The following is a 17,720-nucleotide window of genomic DNA, read 5'->3' on the forward strand; positions in this document are numbered from 1 at the left end:
TCTGGTACATAAAAAACTGCACTTTCGGGTCCACAGGGTCATTGCTGATAAACAGGGAAGGTCAGTAATTGTGGTGGAAGAGTTGTGATTCATACCGGTAGTCTTCTGTAATGTATATGCCCCTAACGTCTACCAACCTAGTTTCTACACCGACCTCGTAGCTACGTTGGCTGGAAACCCGATGCTTAAGATACTGGTGGAAGGGGATTTTAACCTTATTGCCAATCCACTTCTGGACTGCAAATCCCCTCGCTTAGGAGAAGTCAGTCACGATATTAAAGAGGTGAATTTCCTAGTGCAACAGCTAGGGGTGGTAGACGCATGGCGAGTGTTATTCCCAGATGGGTGGGATTACACTTTCTTTTCTCACCCACACAAGATGTATTCGAGGCTGGACTATTTGCTTCTTTCTCAATGTCTCTTGTCCAATGTGGGTGATGCTAGCATCGAGGAATCTACATTGTCAGATTATGCCCCTATCTCTCTTACCTTTCATTTACTTACAAAGGACCAAGATAGAGTATGGAAATTGCCTCCTCATTTATACAGGGATCCAGATTTTCATACTTTCCTTAGAGCCAAATTTCAGGACTATATAAGGGATAATACTGTTTCAGATGTGTCTGCTACGATATATTGGGAGGCTGCGAAGGTGGTCCTTCGGGGCCATATTATAGCCTATATGGCAAAAAACCGCAAAGATACTTTACTTTCTCAGGAACTACAAAAGATTCGCAGAGTTCATATCTATCGGTTGGATGAGGGCATCAAAGCTAAGGTATTTCATATTCGTAAGGAGATAGATCAGATCTTAACTACTCGGGCGGAACAAGACATTTACTTCCAAAGTTACAAGTTATATAGGTGGGGTGGGAAACGGGGAAAGTCTTGGTCAATTTGGTCCGACCACCCCGCAAACAGCAACTTATAGGATGTATTCAGGATTCAGTGGGAACTCGCTATACTGATCTCAACACTATTGTAGATCAATTTGTGAAATTTTATACCAATCTCTATAGTGCCGGTTCTGTTGATGTGGCTCAGAGGGATGCCTTTTTTGGGGGGGTTGACTATTCCTGCATTGAACGCTGTCCAGTTGGAGCGCCTGAATAAACCGATAAAATTCGAAGAGATCAGAGATGCTATTTGTTGGTTGACTTTGGCCAAATCCCCTGGCTCGGATGGCTTGGAGCCAGAGTTTTATAAAATCTTGCGGGACATGGTCTTACTCCCCTTACAAGGAGGGGTAACCCCGGGCGGCATAACCTAGCTCATGTCATCCTCCTCCCTAAGCCCGGCAATGATGTAGAACTACCAGGGTCTTATAGACTGATTTCTCTTTTAAATGAAGATGTTAAGCTGATGATGGCCATATTGGCTAAGAGATTGAACAGTTACCTGCCGAAGTTGATTGGGGAAGATCAGGTGGTATTCATACCTGGGAGATATGCCTCCATGAATTTATGTAAGGCCATCCTGGCGATTCGGGTATCTAAGGGGAGGGAGGACAGAGCGGTGCTCGTTAGTTTAGATATAGAAAAGGCATTCGATAGTGTCTTGTGGCCCCACTTGTTTTGGGTCCTAGAGAGGTTTGGTATTGAGGGTCGCTTTGTGGAATGGGTTAAGGCTTTGTACTTCAACCCCTGTGTGCATCTCATTGTCAATGGCAAGCTTGCGGACCCAATCCCTCTAAGTAGGGGAACTAAGCAGGGCTGTCCGCTGTCCCCTCTGCTATTTGTGTTAGCACTTGAACCCTTGGCAGCACGTATTCGACAAGGTCCTGGATTGGAAGGCATAAAGATTGCATCGCAAGAACTATGCCTTAGTTTATTTGCAGATGATATGCTTCACTATGTACGGCACACTGATAAGCAGCTTCCATTATTCCTGCAATGGGTGCAGTTATTTGCCACTTTTTCTGGCCTACGGGTGAATTGTAGTAAATCTGAGGTTTTAACCTTACGGGGGTGGGGTGGGGGGGTGTTCTGAGTCTTGGCATGGGGAGCTTCCTATCAAGCCATTGTCTGGTTTCCTTAAATACTTGGGTATTTATCTCCATACCTCTGATTCTGAAATGTACAAGCAGATTGGGAAATGAGAAATGGGCTGCGACATGGCAAATGAAGTTTAACGTGGACAAGTGTAAGGTGATGCTTGTTGGTAACAAAAAATTTTGTACACAAATACAGGATGTCTGGTGCAGTACTCAGAGAGACCCCCCCAGGAAAGAGACTTGGGAGTACTGGTTGACAAGTCGATGAAGCCGTCTGCGCAGTGTGCGGTGGCGGCGAAAAAGGCGAACAGAATGCTTGGAATGATTAGGAAGGGGATCACGAACAGATTGGAGAAGGTTATCATGCCACTGTACTGGGCCATGGTGCGACCCCACCTGGAATACTGCGTCCAGCACTGGAAGAAGGACACAGTACTACTCGAAAGGGTCCAGAGAAGAGTGACTAAAATGGTTAAGGGGATGGAGGAGTTGTAGTTCAGTGAGAGATTAGAGAACCTGGGCCTCTTCTCCCTTGAAAAGAGGAGACTGAGAGGGGACATGATTGAAACGTTCAAGATAATAAAGAGAATAGACTTAGTAGATAAAGACAGGTTGTTCACCCTCTCCAAGTTAGAGAGAACGAGAGGGCACTCTTTAAAGTTAAAAGGGGATAGATTCTGTACAAATGTAAGGAAGTTCTTTTTCACCCAGAGAGTTGTTGAAAACTGGAATTCTCTTCCGGAGGCTGTCGTAGGGGAACACATCTTCCAGGGATTCAAGACAAAGTTAGACAAGTTCCTGCTGAACTGGAGCGCACGCAGGTAGGGCTGGTCTCGGTTGGGGCACTGTTCTTTGACCTAGGGGCCACCGCGGGAGAGGACTGCTGGGTACGATGGACCATTGGTCTGACCCAGCAGCGGCAATTCTTATGTTCTTATGAATATCACAAGAGTGATTACTCAGCTGAAATCTCTTTGTGTCTCTTGGATGGATCTTCCTATTTCATTTTTGGGACGGATGACGTTTCTGAAGATGATGATCATGCCCCAAATTTTATATCCGTAGCAGGTCTTGCCTATTTGGATTAAGAGGAAGGATGAACTTGAGTTTAAGGCTATGATTCGCCGATTCTTGAGGCGGAATGGGTCCGCCTGGATAGCCTACACTAAGCTCATTTTAGGTAACGACCAGGGGGGACTTATTCATTTTTATAATGTGGTAGCGTTGTTGTGGGGGGTACATGAGGGTCTTCTTCACGAACAAAAGTTTTTCCCTCTCCCACTGGTGAAGTGTGGTGCCATCCTTATAGTTTCCTTAATTTGCTTCACGTTCCGGTGGGGTCTTCCCTGAAGTGTAGAAGCAAACTTTGAGTCTGGGACTGGTGGAGGAGGAAGCAGGTCAGGGAGGGCTTCTTTACTTTTGAGATTGGTGGGGAACCCCAAGTTTATTCCTAGGTTATGGTTCTCCCCTTTTATTGTGTGGGCGGCTAAGGGGTGTAGATCTCTGTATCACTTGCTGGATTTGGGGGGTGGGGATTTCCCTTCTTTTGATCAGATGAGAACCAAATGGGAGTTACCGACAACGCATTTCTAGGCTTATATGCAAGCCCGTCACTACTATACTCAGATAAAGGGCTCTCAGGCAGAGGGCACTAAATTGGATAAGCATTTTTTCGTCCTGCCCACCCCTCTAAACACATTTTCTAGATGGTATAAGATAATCAAGGAATTGGTGGATGTGACTGGTTTGACCCAGGTGGCTCAAAATTAGGAAAGAGAGTTGGCCCATCCTCTAGATATTGAGCAATTTCAGGCCATTTTTCAAGTGGGATTGACATTTTTCAAAACGACAGACCTGAGATAGACCCACTTTAAACTTCTACACCCGGCATACCTGACTAGAGCTCGGGTCCGCACTATGGGCTTGTGGGAAACCTCTCACTGCCTTTGTTGTAAAACTCATGAGGGCACTTTGTACACACCTTTCTGGAGTGTCCGCAATTGACCCTGTGGACTGCAGTGCTTAACATACTGGAGGGGCTGGTGAAGCGTTTTATTTCCTGGGATTATATGACTCTTTTATTGGGGGATCAGCATCTTTTAGTAGATAATCATGTCCCAGAACCTGATCGTAAATTTTTGGCCTTTGCATTTCTACTGGTGGTTAAGATCATTTTGAAACATTGGCTGGTGGTAGAGAGTCCTCCCATTGCTGCTTGGACCTCTTTGATGGTACAATTGGCCCTAAGTGAATGAACTCTTGGCAGAACGGGGGAAACGTCAGACTCCTGAGCGACAATGCTATGTGTGGCTGTGGCAACAGTGTTTATCTTTGTGAGGACCTCTGAATGGAGCCTGAGTTGAGGGGCTCCACTCTGTTTCTCTCCTAGACTCAACTGATCAACATAGGGATTGGGGTGGGCTGGGGGTGTGTGTGAGTGAGTGGAGTGAATGGTGTGTGTGAGTGAGTGGAGTGAATGGTGTGTGTTTGGTGGAGCTTCTTGGGTTTTTCTTTTACTTTTGTAGTTTAGGGAATGGACGAGGGGGTGTTAGGTGGCTCTTATTTTGGGTTGGGTTTCTTGAAAATGAGCTGACAGCTTACCATGGCACGGCTGAGCACTGCAGGTTGCTTGATGGTGTTTCTTCTTTTGATTGGACTTCTTGTGTTTACATCTGTTCTGTTGTTCTTGATTCTTGTCTTTTTTTTCTGAGGGCTATGGCTACACTGTTTGCTCCAATAAAGATATTATTATTATTTTTTTTTTTTAAAAAGCAGTCACATCCATTCCACCAGGGAAGGGACAGGAATTTTACTCCCAAGTATTTCCTGATCCCGAAGACTGTTCTATTTTAGATCTAAGGTACCTAACTTCTAGTAAGAGAAGTTCAAGACAATTTCCTTAGGCATTTTAATCCTTCAGAAAGGAGCTTGGTTATGCTTCCAGGATTTAAAGGATGCTTACCTCCTGTGACTTACCCACATAATGATATAATTATATCTCTTATTCATAAGAGAAAAACATAATGTCCAATACTATGTTTTGTTCTCCATCCTACTATCAGGAACATGAGTATTCCCAAAATGTGTATCTAGGCAAATTAGGAATACATAGTACAAATTGGAACGAATATGGTCAAGAGCACATTTCACAAAAGTGTCATATACTCAATGACTGTAACCTTCCAAGTGTTGGGAGTTACCAGTATTAGTAATAAATTGTCTCATCCCATTTGAGCTTGTCATCTCAATTGGAATTCATAGATGCTGTGCTAGATATGTCTCTGTCAAACACCCATGCTTCTAAGACTGTGTCAGATGATGTCACCAATATGTGACTGCTGTCCTACTGTTATCAGAGTCACTTTGATTAATTGATGTGGAGGTACATTTTCAATATGAAATTTAAGTCTGATTTAGGGCATTTTGATGAAAACACAAAATCCAAAATTTGAGTGGCAAATATAGTGATTTTCAAATCAGAAAAATTTCTCTTTTTGTTCAAAAATCACCATTTTCTACATGTTCTAGTGTTCAGTGTGCCTATTTTTTGGTACCATGTTCAAAAAAATGTCCTAGGGAAAAGGCACAAAAAAAAAAACCCATTGGGATGTCTGGGAGCCAGGATTCTTAGTAGACTGGCCACATAGATATCCCAGCAGAACAGTCAGGCAGCCTAGGGAGCACTGCAGTAGATTTCAAGTTTATTTAAAAATTTGATTTGATGATCGCAAAATCATAATCCAACGCGATTTACAAATAACAATAAAATCAGGGTAAAAAAGAAAAACATTAATTAAACCAAACGGTTAATACAACTTTTGACCAACCAAACACAAAAAGAGGGGGGAAGGGGAGGATTAAACACAATTTGTAAACAAATAAAAAGGGCATAGGTAATGAAACAATAGGATGGGAAAAGGTTACCTGCTCAATTTTCACTTAACAGCACTTTTAGTCCGCCAAAGAGTATCCTGATTATATAGCATTCAAATAACTCAGTTAAAGGCATCCTTAAAAATCCAGCTTTTCAGGAGACTTTTAAACTTACTAAGTAATTTTTCTTCCCTTATATTGATTGGGAGTGAATTCCAGATTTGAGGGTCCCAGATACCCCCTTATATTATATGGTGAGCTCAGCAGGAATAACAAAAAAATTACTGTGCCTAGCTGTATACCTCTGCAATAGCCCTTGAGCCTGTAGGCATCACCTATATGTAAGTTCATTGGGTACTTTGTGGTTTTTGGAGGGCTCACACAGTCCCCCACAAATGTACCAACCACAAGGCTATTCCTAGCCTAGGGATCTGCTTGCTGCTCCAAGAGGAATGGCCTTTATGTCTGCAGCTGCAGCTGGCATAGATCCTAGTATGTACTGTCACTTTTGCCTCTTAGGGGGGTGGGAGGGGATCAGTGACCACTAGGAGATTAAGGTGGGGGTGTTATGCCTTCATCCCTCCAATGGTCACTTTAGCACTTTGTTGTCCTATTTTTTGGTCTGGATGTTTTGTCCATATTTCATTGTCAATGAAAAATGTCCAGATCATAAGCCCGCCCTAGTCCCACCCAAACCCCCCCCCTTATGATTTAGATAAACTACAGAGAAAAATCTCCCAAATACGAGTTTCAAAAGTTGTGATTTGGATGTTTTTCCAAGAAAAAAGTCCATCTGCCACTTTATGCCATATTTTGGATGTTTTTCTGTTTTGAAAATGAGCCCTATAGTCTTCTCACAGTTACTCAGTTTATGAGACATAAACTGAGTAATTGTGAGAAGACTATAGGGCTCATTTTATATATATATATATATATATATATATATATATATATATACTAGTCTTTAAGCCCGTTACATTAACGGGTGCTAGAACATATGTGTGTGTGTCTGTCTTTCTTTCTCTCGCTCTCCTTAGCCGCTTTCTTTCTTTCTGCCTTTCATTTTCCTTGGCTGTCCATCACCACCCCTTGCCTGCTCCCCCTGTCCATTTTCCCTTCCTTTTACCTCCACTGTGTCCACCACCACCCCTTCACTGCTCTCCTTATGCAGCAGCAGCCCTTCTCCCTTTGTTTTACCTCCCCCCTGTCCAGCAGCACCTCTTTCCTTCTCCCTCTGTCCAACATTAGTCCTCCATTCCTTTTTCTTCACCTCCCCTGTCCATCAGCATCTCTTTCCTTCTCCCTCTGTCCAGCAGTAGGCATCCCTTCCTTTTTTATCCTCCCTCCTCCTTCTTATCCCTATGATACTCTTACCTTGCTCTTCCCCTGATCAGAGGTTCCCGACAGCTGCCCAGTTGCACCCATTGGAAAAGTTCCCACTGCCGCATCCCGCACCCCTCCTGACGCGGCTCCCACTGTCCTTTCTGTCTGTCTCTGTCCCGGCCCCCTTTGCCTGTCTGTCTTTCTGTGTATCTCCCTGACCCTGTGTCTTTCTTCTTTCCTTTCTGTCTCCCTTCCTCCCTCTGTCTGTCTGTCCAAAGCAGCATTCCATCCCCCTCCATTTCCCTCCCCCCACACCAGTTCCCTGTGCACCTGCCCCTGTGTCTTTCTTATTTTCTTTGTGTTTCCCTTCCTCTCTCTGTCTGTCTGTCCAAAGCAGCATTCCCTTTCCCTCCCCCCCCCCAAAGCAGCATTCCATCCCCCTCCATTTCCCTCCCCCCACACCAGTTCCCTGTGCACCTGCCCCTGTGTCTTTCTTATTTTCATTGTGTTTCCCTTCCTCTGTCTGTCTGTCCAAAGCAGCATTCCCTTCCCCTCCATTTCCCTCCCCCCCCATCAGTTCCCTGTGCAGCAGCATTAGCGTTTCCTCTACCCCCCCCCCCTTTCCCTTCCCGCGGTCCGGACTACAAAGGTGGTGATTTCAGCAGCGCTTGCATCAGTCTCCACACGCTGCTTCGGGCCCTTCTACTGCCCTGATTTACTCTGGCACGTCCCTGATGACATCATCAGAGACGCGGCAGAGCAAATCAGGGCAGTAGAAGGGCCCGAAGCAGCGTGTGAAGACTGATGCACACGTTGCTGGAATCGCCATTCGGGCCCGCGGGAAGAGAAGGGGTGGGTGGCAAAGGAGAAACGGAGATCGGCGGCGGCGGCAGGAGGAACGGACATCGTCGTCTGGCTGCGGTCCGGCTTGTGGAGGTGACGTATTAGCGCGCATGCGCACTCCTTTGGCCACAGACCTACAGCGCACAGAACACGCAAATAGGAGTGCGCATGCGCGGCTAGCTCTTTATTATATTAGATATATACAGTCCTGAGTTATAGACACCCGACTTAAGTATGACTCGTACTTAAGAACATGGTTGTGGTTTCTTTGATTTCACTAAGCAGTATTTCAGTGGCAAAGACTCCTACACTTCTCCTGTAGCAGATTCAGGAATGATGCTTGGCCACATTAAGAACAATGTGTGGTTATGCATGCTGTACTTTAGAGGGAACAGGGACAGTTAGCCCTTTTATCAGCTGGGAGTAGAGATAAGAAGCAAGAATCTTAAAATCTACAAGTTCTGAGTTACATACAAATCCGACTTAAAAACAGCTTTAAAAACGTAACTTGTTCTTAACCCGGGGAACCTTGGTTTGCAAGCATAATTAGTTCTAGAAGCATGCTCGTAAACCAAAATGCTCGTATATCAAAGCGAGTTTCCCCATACAAAGTAAGGGAAACTTGGATGATTCATTCCACATCCCAAAAGGCCACTGGCGCGCTTCCACCCCACCCCTGGAAACCGGCTTCACCTCCCCACCCCCCTGTGGCCCAAACCCTTACCTTGAATGGGCAGGATATCGGCACACAGTACCAACCCACAGGATGTGCTGCTGCCAAAAGAGCCTGCCGCTGATCTCTGCTGGGCTGCTGTGGGGCCTTGAGCATCTATGCATGATCAAGGCCTTCTGGCTCCCACTCTTTCTGAGAATCTTGGAGAGAGTGGGAGCCAGAAGGCCTTGAGCATGCACAGATGCTCAAGGCTCTGCAGCAGCCCAGCAGAGATCAGCGGCAGGCTCTTTCGGCACTGGTACATCCTGTTGGTTGGTGCTGTGTGCGTCCTGTCCGCTCGAGATAAGGGTTTGGGCCACAGGGGGGGGGGGGCGAAGCTGGTTCCCGGGGGTGGGGTGGAAGTGTGCCAGTGGCCTCAGGGGGGATCTTTTTGGGATATGGTGGGGTGGAAGCGCGCATATCAAGTCAACGCTCGGTTTGCGAGTCAAAGTTTGCAGGAGTGTTTTGCTCGTTTTGCAAAACACTCGCATACCATGTAACTCGCAAATAGAGGTTTGACTGTATATATACTGTATATCTCATTTTGGGGTTTTTTCAAACAAGATTCTTTTTTGTTTCTATTATTGGGGATTTACTTCCTTTGGTATCCTTTCTGAGATTATTTTATATGGTATTACGCCATCTAACATGCAAGTTCATTTAGCAGAGAAGTTGAAATGCAGCCGTCTTAACCTTGAGCCTTGAAGCATGTAGTCATGTTGATCAGCATGATACATTATAACCTTTCTATTTCTAGGAACATCTCTGTGCTATCATTTGTCCAATTCTGCCCTTTCTCTAGCTCTTAGAGGATTTTCTCTGTTTGCAACTCACTGTCTTATCTCTTACTAGCAAGTTAACCTACAGTGTTCCAGAGCTTTTGCAATGGCATTATCTCTGATTAGCAGAGGCCATCTGTGTGGCAGCTCTGTACCTAAAGAGAGAAACAAACTTGTATCTTAAGTATTTAAAGATCCCCCAGTCCTGCTCTCTAGCTTGCCTACTTCCTAGCCCAAGGTCACAGTGATGTGTAGGGGGATCTCTGTTGTTCCCTCTCTAGAAGTGGCAGTGTTTGGGCAGCTCTGCCATGTGTTAAGGAAGAGCCAGACTCATATTGTATAGAGCAAGGTGTGAACCTGAATTGCTTGCTTGTTTTGTAAACAGGTTGGTAGCAATGCTGGCATTGTTGGTATGACAAAGGAGCACCTTGGTTTGGCACTGGCTCTCAATGTCCCTGTGTTCGTGGTGGTGACAAAGATTGACATGTGTCCCGCTAACATTTTACAAGGTAAGGAAATCTTTTGTAGGTCCTCAATGCTTTAGCTATCTATATGAGGGGCTGCTGAGAAGTTCCCATCCCAACCAAAAAGAAAATGATGTGGAACCATGAAATAAGTTATGGTATTCCACACTTTTCTTGATACTTTTGATTTGAAATGAAGTAAAAAGTGTGGAATAACTTGTAAATTTCATGGCTCCAAATCGTTCTCTTCATGGTTGGGCTGAGAACTTTTCATTGGCCCCTCGTATTGTGATGTCATAATGCCTCATTCCACCAATACCTAAGACCCAATCTCGTTGGTGATGTCACAATGGCTCAGTTTCCCTATACTTGTGCCCATTTGCTAGATGCATTGAAATGAAAAGTGTAGAATAACTTGTAAATTTCATGGCTCCACATCATTCTCTTCATGGTTGGGCTGAGAACTTTTCAGTGGCCCCTCGTATTTAAACTGCCACCTGAAGTTATTACCAGGGAAGCCAGCTTAGGAAGCAGGAGCTCCTAGACTTCGTAGGACCCAGTGCTTGCCTTCCTCCTGGACTCAAAATCGTAGTTGACTGGACTACTTAGCCTATGCCCATGGATGTAAAACTACTTCATTATGATATTGAGCCTTATTGTGGAAAACAGCACTATAACTGGGCCAATTGACCTTAGGGGGAAGAAGTAGCCTGCTGGTTAGAATTGGGCTGACAACCAGGGAAGGCCCAGTTCAAATCCTGCTGCTGCTTTTTGTGATCTTGGACAAGTCACTTAATTCTCCATTGCCTCAAGTACAGTCTTAGATTGTGAGCCTTCTAGGAAATATGTAATGTACCTGAATGTAACTCATCTTGATCTCCTTCTGAAAAATGTGTGAGCTAAGTTCAAATCAATAAATACACAAGTAAACAGATATTCATTCTCCTCAGCATGCACTCACATAGCTTTCCCATATACTCAGCATGGTCTAGGCTTTTCCCATCCCTTGGCCAGCCATGCTGGAGCTTGCATTGACACAACAGGAGTGACTATTTGAAGGTGTAGGCTTGGCACTGCTACTACCGTGTTTCCCTGAAAATAAGCCCTAGCATGATTTTCAGGGTAGGTCTTAATATAAGCCCTACCTCAAAAATAAGCCTAACCCGAATGTCCCTGGATTCGCTGGCAGCAGCGCTTCCCCCGCCACACAGCCAAATTCCTGCTAAACCTCCCATCTTTCCATCTCTTCCTCTCATCCGAACCCTGCTGACCCTCCCACTGCAGAGACCGACATACCTCCCTCCTAACAGCAGTGTTGGCAGCACTCTAAACAGGCTGCTTCCCGGACTTCTCCTGCCGGTGATTCCGTCTGCCGCATCACTGATGATGTCATTAGCAACGTGGCACAGGGAATGCACCGGCGGGAGAACGCCACGAAGCAGCCTATTTAGAGTGCTGCCGACACTGTTGTTAGGAGGGAGGTATGTCTATCTCTGCGGTGTGAGGTTCGGCGGGGTTCAGATGGGAGGGAGAGATGGAAAGATAGGAGGGTCAGCGGGGTTTGGCTTTGTGGGAGGGATGGGAGGGATAGAAAGATGCTTGCTCAAGGGTTCTGCTGCACGGGAGGAAGGGAGGGATAGAAGCTGTGCAAGGGTTCTGCTGCATGAGGGATGGGAGGGAGGGCCAGATGGATGCTGCAGAGGGAAGGCACAAGGGGATGGGTGAGAGGGGAAGGAAAGATGCTGCACATGTGGGGGGGGGGAAAGGAAAGAGGAACAATTGGGGTGAAGGAGAGGAAGGGAGAGCTGATCATTGTACATGGAAAAAAATAAGACCTACCCCAAAAATAAGCCCTAGTGCGTTTTTTGGACCACAAATTAATATAAAACACTCTTATTTTCGGGGAAACACAGTATCTGCTTCTGTCTGCATTGCTGGGTCAGGGCAACAAGCAGGAGAGACAGACTTGGCGTTATCACATCCCTTCTCAGGAGACTCAGGCTGCAGCTTACCAGTGAAACACAGGCTTGGGCCTAGATGCACATCTTCCAGCTGCAGGGGCACTGTAAGGAAACAGACTGGGGAAATGGGGAGAGATCGGCTTTGGTCACACCTCCACAGGTTGTAGCAGCTGTTCCCAAAAGAGGAGAGGGAAGTACGTAAAATCTATCTGTGAGCGGAAGTGTAGAATATAGAAAAAAATGATGGGGAACATTCAAATGTCAGACAAATATAGAGTGGAAGGGAAAACAGAAAAAAAAGGAGAAATGAAAACCAGACCTTGGAAAATAAATTACGGTAGATGGCGATCAGCACAGGGAAAGCGAAAAGGAGAGACTTAGACCAATCCTATTGGTAAAATAAAATGCCCAGAAAAAAGTGGAATACATTTTATTTTCATTTAAATGACTGGAATATGTCAGCTTTTAAAATCTGCAACCCTGATAGCTGTGTCTTTTTTTGTACAGTACAGAAAGAAATACATTTCTTTTTCTCCAGTATTGCATTGTATATAGACTTTTTGGTGTTCCTGTTTCTAATTGGTGGTTGCTTATTCTCAAAACTCCGACGGTATTCTGCATGTGTAACAGAAGTGAGGTATTCTACTAGTGTTTCATTTCTATGTAAAGATTTGTAGCAGACTGGCTTCTTGTTTTTCTAGTATAACACGTTTTCTAGATATGTCTGGTATGTGCTTTCTGCAGGGTTTGATTACTTCCAAAGTGTTTGTTAGTGGACAGTTTGCGTTGCTGTTACTGAGGTGACTCCAGAATTTGTATATTGTGTACATTGTACTTTACTTGTAAAGGTATACGTACAATTGTGTAATTCTCTTTTTTTATTTAAATCTCTTTTATTAACAAGAAAGAACCACCAAACAATGGCAATGATACAAACAAAGAATTTACAATTAGATCTACCGGCCATAGAGGACTGTACTCTGATATCATCTATGGCCCCAACAAAATCCTCCAAAGCCCCCCCACCAGAAAACCCTACCCACTTCCCCCCATCCCCAAAATCCAACCAAGCAAGATGTACCAAGGTTAGACAGACTGGTTAGGAAACAACTGAAGTCTGTTTAAAATACGACTACAACTCCTTGGAGGCAAAATGTTCAAATAAGGAGTCCAAATGGTGACAAAGTCTCTACTTCTTCTGTGAGAGGAGTAAGCCATCCAAGCCTCCCATCCCATCAGTTCATGTAGTTTGTTTCTCCAATACCAAAAGGAAGGGGGTTCGTCAGTCAACCAATAATTCAAAATACATTTGTCCCCCAAAATATAACATTTATTTTTAAAAAAACAAACAGTTTTTCAGCCGAGGTATACACAGAAAGCATGGAAAACTGAACAAACAGCATATGAAGCGCAGAGAGAGGAACAGGGACATGCAAAAGCTCCTGCAGGAAAGAGGCCAAGGCGCCCCAAAAACCATGAATACCCTCACAAAGCCAAAGGCCATGAAAGTAAGAGTTAACTTCAGTAAGGCACTTTTTACAGAGTTGTGTGTCTACACAGCCCATGTGGTAGGCTTGACTTTGAGAAACATAAGCTCTCAATAGGATTCTATAGTGGCATTCCCGGAGAAGAACAGGAATACGTTTGAGAGCTCGGAATAAGAGGTCCCCTCTAAGTTATCTCCATAAATCAGACTGCCAGGCCTCCAATATAGAAGAAAAATCCCGAGAGGGACTAAGTTCACTAAGTGTACAGGAATTGTGCACAGCGATGGAGGGGAAGAGATGGTGCACAGCAATGGGTGTGGCAGGAAAGAGAGATAGAAAAAATGCTTCTTATGGGATAGATGGAAATAGGGGAGAAGAAAGAGAGAGAAGATGATACACATGGATAGATGGGAAGAGAAGACACAGAAAAGTAAATTTTGAGAAGAAAGCAGAAAAATGTAAGAAAGTTGAAAGCTGAAGGTTAATGCCAAAGATGAATGTAGGGTAGAAAGTGAAGAAGGAGAGAAAAACAGCAAATGGATAAGAATGCCATGGAAACACAAGAACACAGACAGAAAGAAGTGCAACCAGAGATTGGGAAAAGATGAATGGATCACCAGACAACAAAGATAGGGAATATGATTTTATTTTCAATTTACTGATTGAAATGTGTCAGTTTTGATAATTTATCTCTGCTGTCTATATTTTGCACTGTTCAGGAAGAAATTAATTTTTCTATTTCTCAGGTGTTATAATGCATGTAGAGTCTGGCATCTTAGGGTTTCGTTTGTGTATATTAGTAATTTTAGTTTCTGGTCCTGTGTTTGCATAGGGGTTATCTGTGTTCTGCATGTTTGACCAAGGCCAGGTGTTCTGGTAGGAATGTATGTTGAGAAGCATACAGTGTGCTTTGTGTAGTTAATTTTGTGTTTAACCATTATGTATTATTAATAAGGCTATATTGTGTGTATATATGAAAAAATGAATGTAAAATAATTGTATTACAATTAATACTATCATTATTATGGGGGTGGGATCAGGGGTGGGGCTTGGGTGGAGTCTGGGCAGAGATTTTGGGCCCCCCCCAACAAAAAAGTGTTCCGCTGCCTATGATCTTAAGTATATACTGCAAACTGGTAAATAGAAATTTTCTATTTTCTCCATTACAATTGTATAACTAGACACAGGGCAACAATGACAGCAGATGTTTTGTCGTGCATGTTAAAACATCTGCTGCCTACAGTATATCATCTGTAATAAATGGAGTAAAAGCAAATATCTGTGTAGGGATATCTAGGTATGGCTTAAGAAAAACATCTCAGCTATTATTCATGCTTGTGTTTTTTTCCCTTTTTTTAAAGAAACTCTGAAGCTACTACAACGATTGCTAAAATCTCCTGGTTGCCGAAAGATTCCTGTGTTGGTTCAGAACAAAGATGATGTAATTGTAACAGCCTCCAACTTCAGTTCTGAAAGGTATTGCATCCAGAAAAGGAAAAAGATGACTGGGATTAATCAGTTTTTTTCAGGTTATATTACTAGCTAGCAACACATGCCATGGCGTTATAGTTTGGTCCCCAACTGGGTGCTGTGGTAAAGCTCCAGTTGTGAAGGATGATAGGGAAAAGTTACTGTTCTGTTTGTACTAAGAAAAGACAAAAGACTGACATTGTCAGTGGGTACCTCCTAACAGGGAATGGGAGAAAGGAAGGTTAAAAATAAAGGGACCATAAGGTTTTCAAGCTGATTTTAGATTGGGATGTGTGTGGTTTATTTTTTGATTGTATGTATTAGAGCACTTGGGATTTTAGTAGGGTGGTCCACAAAATCTGGAATGGAAAAGGGAACTGTTAGACTGCTCACTGAGATGCAGCAAGCCCATCATGGTGATAGCATTTAAATTTAGGTTTCATAAAGTTCAGCTTAAAAGGATGAGAATTCAGAGCAACTGTCAGAAAACTCCAACTGGTGAGATCTGTATATAGATTATTTAATAAAGAGCATTTGCCTTTCCCACATTGCCTCTTCTGTCATCCTAGGATGTGTCCAATCTTTCAGATCTCAAATGTGACTGGGGAGAACTTGGAGCTCTTGAAGATGTTCCTTAATCTCCTGTCACCACGTTCAAGCTCCCGTGAGGAGGAACCAGCAGAATTCCAAATTGATGACACATACTCCGTCCCTGTAAGAAGTGGTGGCTTACTTGTCCCTCTCGCTTTGTTGGTAAAAGTTAAATAGGAAATTAAGGAGATATGTATTAAGGGTTGTGCAGCCCTTTAGAAACAGTCATCAGAACAAAAAAAATCACCTCACTGCCTGAGAGCCAGGTTTGGCGCGTTTGTTTTTTTATTTTGGGTAGTGATAGGTTCATATATAGTATATGCTCATTACTGACTACTAGTGACTAAGCATGGGATTGGCCTGATATGGCAAGGATTAGTGCTTTGTCTGGCAAGTGAGTTTCATTGGTGACTTCTGTTGCTTGGAATAATTGGAGCCTAGAATCATATAGAAGTGACGTCGAATTCTAATTCTAAGGCTATTTATTCCATTGAAGTGGCTTGCAAAAGAGCAGAGCTAGCCAAAATCCAGTGAATTATATTAATACATCATGTTGCATCTAAAAAGTTAAAAATAAAACCAAACTTTAAATCATTGTTTAGATGTATGATCCTATCTGTTCTCAGCTTTCAACGAAACATAAGATAATTTTGCTTAGTTCTTATTAAGCATGGAAGGTTATTCTAGATCAGGGATCTCAAAGTCCATCCTTGAGGGCCGCAATCCAGTCGGGTTTTCAGGATTTCCCCAATGAATATGCATGAGATCTATGTGCATGCACTGCTTTCAATGCATATTCATTGGGGAAATCCTGAAAACCCGACTGGATTGCGGCCCTCAAGGAGGGACTTTGAGATCCCTGTTCTAGATCAAAGCAATCTTGTACATGATTAAGAACACCCCATAACCAAAGAGCTAGATTGACAGATGAAATCAAGACAAAGAAAAGCACAATTGGGCCTAAATTGGCTGAAGCCAGGGCTTCGGATATGCATGCACCGTACAAGTGAACAAACGGTTTGAGTTCTTCACACTGCCCTTCTGTTTGTGTCACACAGGGTGTGGGGACTGTGGTGTCAGGAACCACTCTTAGGGGCCTGATCAAACTGAATGACATTCTTCTGCTGGGCCCAGATCCTCTTGGGAGCTTTGTTTCCATTGCTGTCAAATCTATTCATCGCAAGCGCATGCCAGTGAAGGAGGTGCGCGGTGGCCAGACTGCCTCTTTTGCCCTGAAGAAGGTGTGTTAAAATGGTGGTCATTGTTCACGCTGGAAGAAACACATTCTTGAGTTTGAATTCCATTCCCAGTACATGTATCAAAACTAACAAAGCTGTAATGCAGTGTCTCGCAAATTGTGTGCTGCAGCATAGTGGTGTGCCACGAAGAGATTTCGGGTCTGCTGCGAGAGATTCCAGAATTTATTTTTAAAATTCCCTTCATAAGAAATAATTCATAAAATAAATATACACTAGAATAGATGACGTGTACGTCATGTATGCAAGAGTCTTGTCACCACCGGTGCCTCTCCTCCCCTCTGCCCCCCGGCGTACCTCTGTAAATGTTCACCAGAGCGAGCATCTTCCACTTGTTGCTTGCTCCAGTCTCAGCTCTCTTCTGACGTCACTTCCTATCTCGGGACTAGGACGTGACATCAGCAGTGAGAAGGGAGCGGTGCGAGCAACAGGCGGAAGATGTTGCTTGCACCGGTGAACATTTACAGAGGTATAATTTCAATTATAATGTGCTGCGAAAAACATTTGCTCCGTTTAGTGTGTTGGCACTATAAAAGTTTGCGAAACACTGCTGTAATGTATCATGACAAATTTCTAGCATGTGAATTAGAATAGGGCTTCTCAACCTAGTTCTTGGGACGCACCCAGCCAGTTGGGTTTTCAGAATATCCATAATGAATATGCATTAAATGCATTTTCATAGCAGGAGGCAGTGAATGCAAATCTATCTTATGCATATTCATTGTGGATATCCTGAAAATCCTAAACTATTGTCCTTACAGTCTTGTATTCTTTGATAGGTTTTAATGCAGTTATTGCCTATTAGGTTATGGCCTACATGGGAAGCCACTTCCTGCAGTCCTTTTTCAGTCTTTTGTGTTATTTTTTTGTTGTTATTAAGTAGAAATAAAGCAAAAAATAAAGGAAAATAACATGACACAGGTTTTGGTTTTTTTAAGTTCAAAAGATTTTTATTAGATTTTCTTATA

General features: G+C 43.6%; 1 protein-coding gene across 3 annotated transcripts in view; it reads left to right on the top strand.

The window, feature by feature from the left end:
- GTPBP1 (GTP binding protein 1) overlaps positions 1 to 17,720 on the top strand; it is a 127,224-nt gene that overhangs the window by 85,864 nt on the left and 23,640 nt on the right. For all 3 annotated transcript variants that reach the window (XM_033929457.1, XM_033929459.1, XM_033929458.1), the window contains exons 5-8: positions 9,909 to 10,032; positions 14,797 to 14,911; positions 15,475 to 15,619; positions 16,555 to 16,737. In XM_033929457.1, coding sequence (XP_033785348.1) covers positions 9,909 to 10,032; positions 14,797 to 14,911; positions 15,475 to 15,619; positions 16,555 to 16,737 — 567 coding nt within the window. The remainder of the gene's footprint in view (positions 1 to 9,908; positions 10,033 to 14,796; positions 14,912 to 15,474; positions 15,620 to 16,554; positions 16,738 to 17,720) is intronic.

Source organism: Geotrypetes seraphini, chromosome 2, assembly GCF_902459505.1.
Source record: "Geotrypetes seraphini chromosome 2, aGeoSer1.1, whole genome shotgun sequence".
NCBI lineage: Eukaryota > Metazoa > Chordata > Amphibia > Gymnophiona > Dermophiidae > Geotrypetes > Geotrypetes seraphini.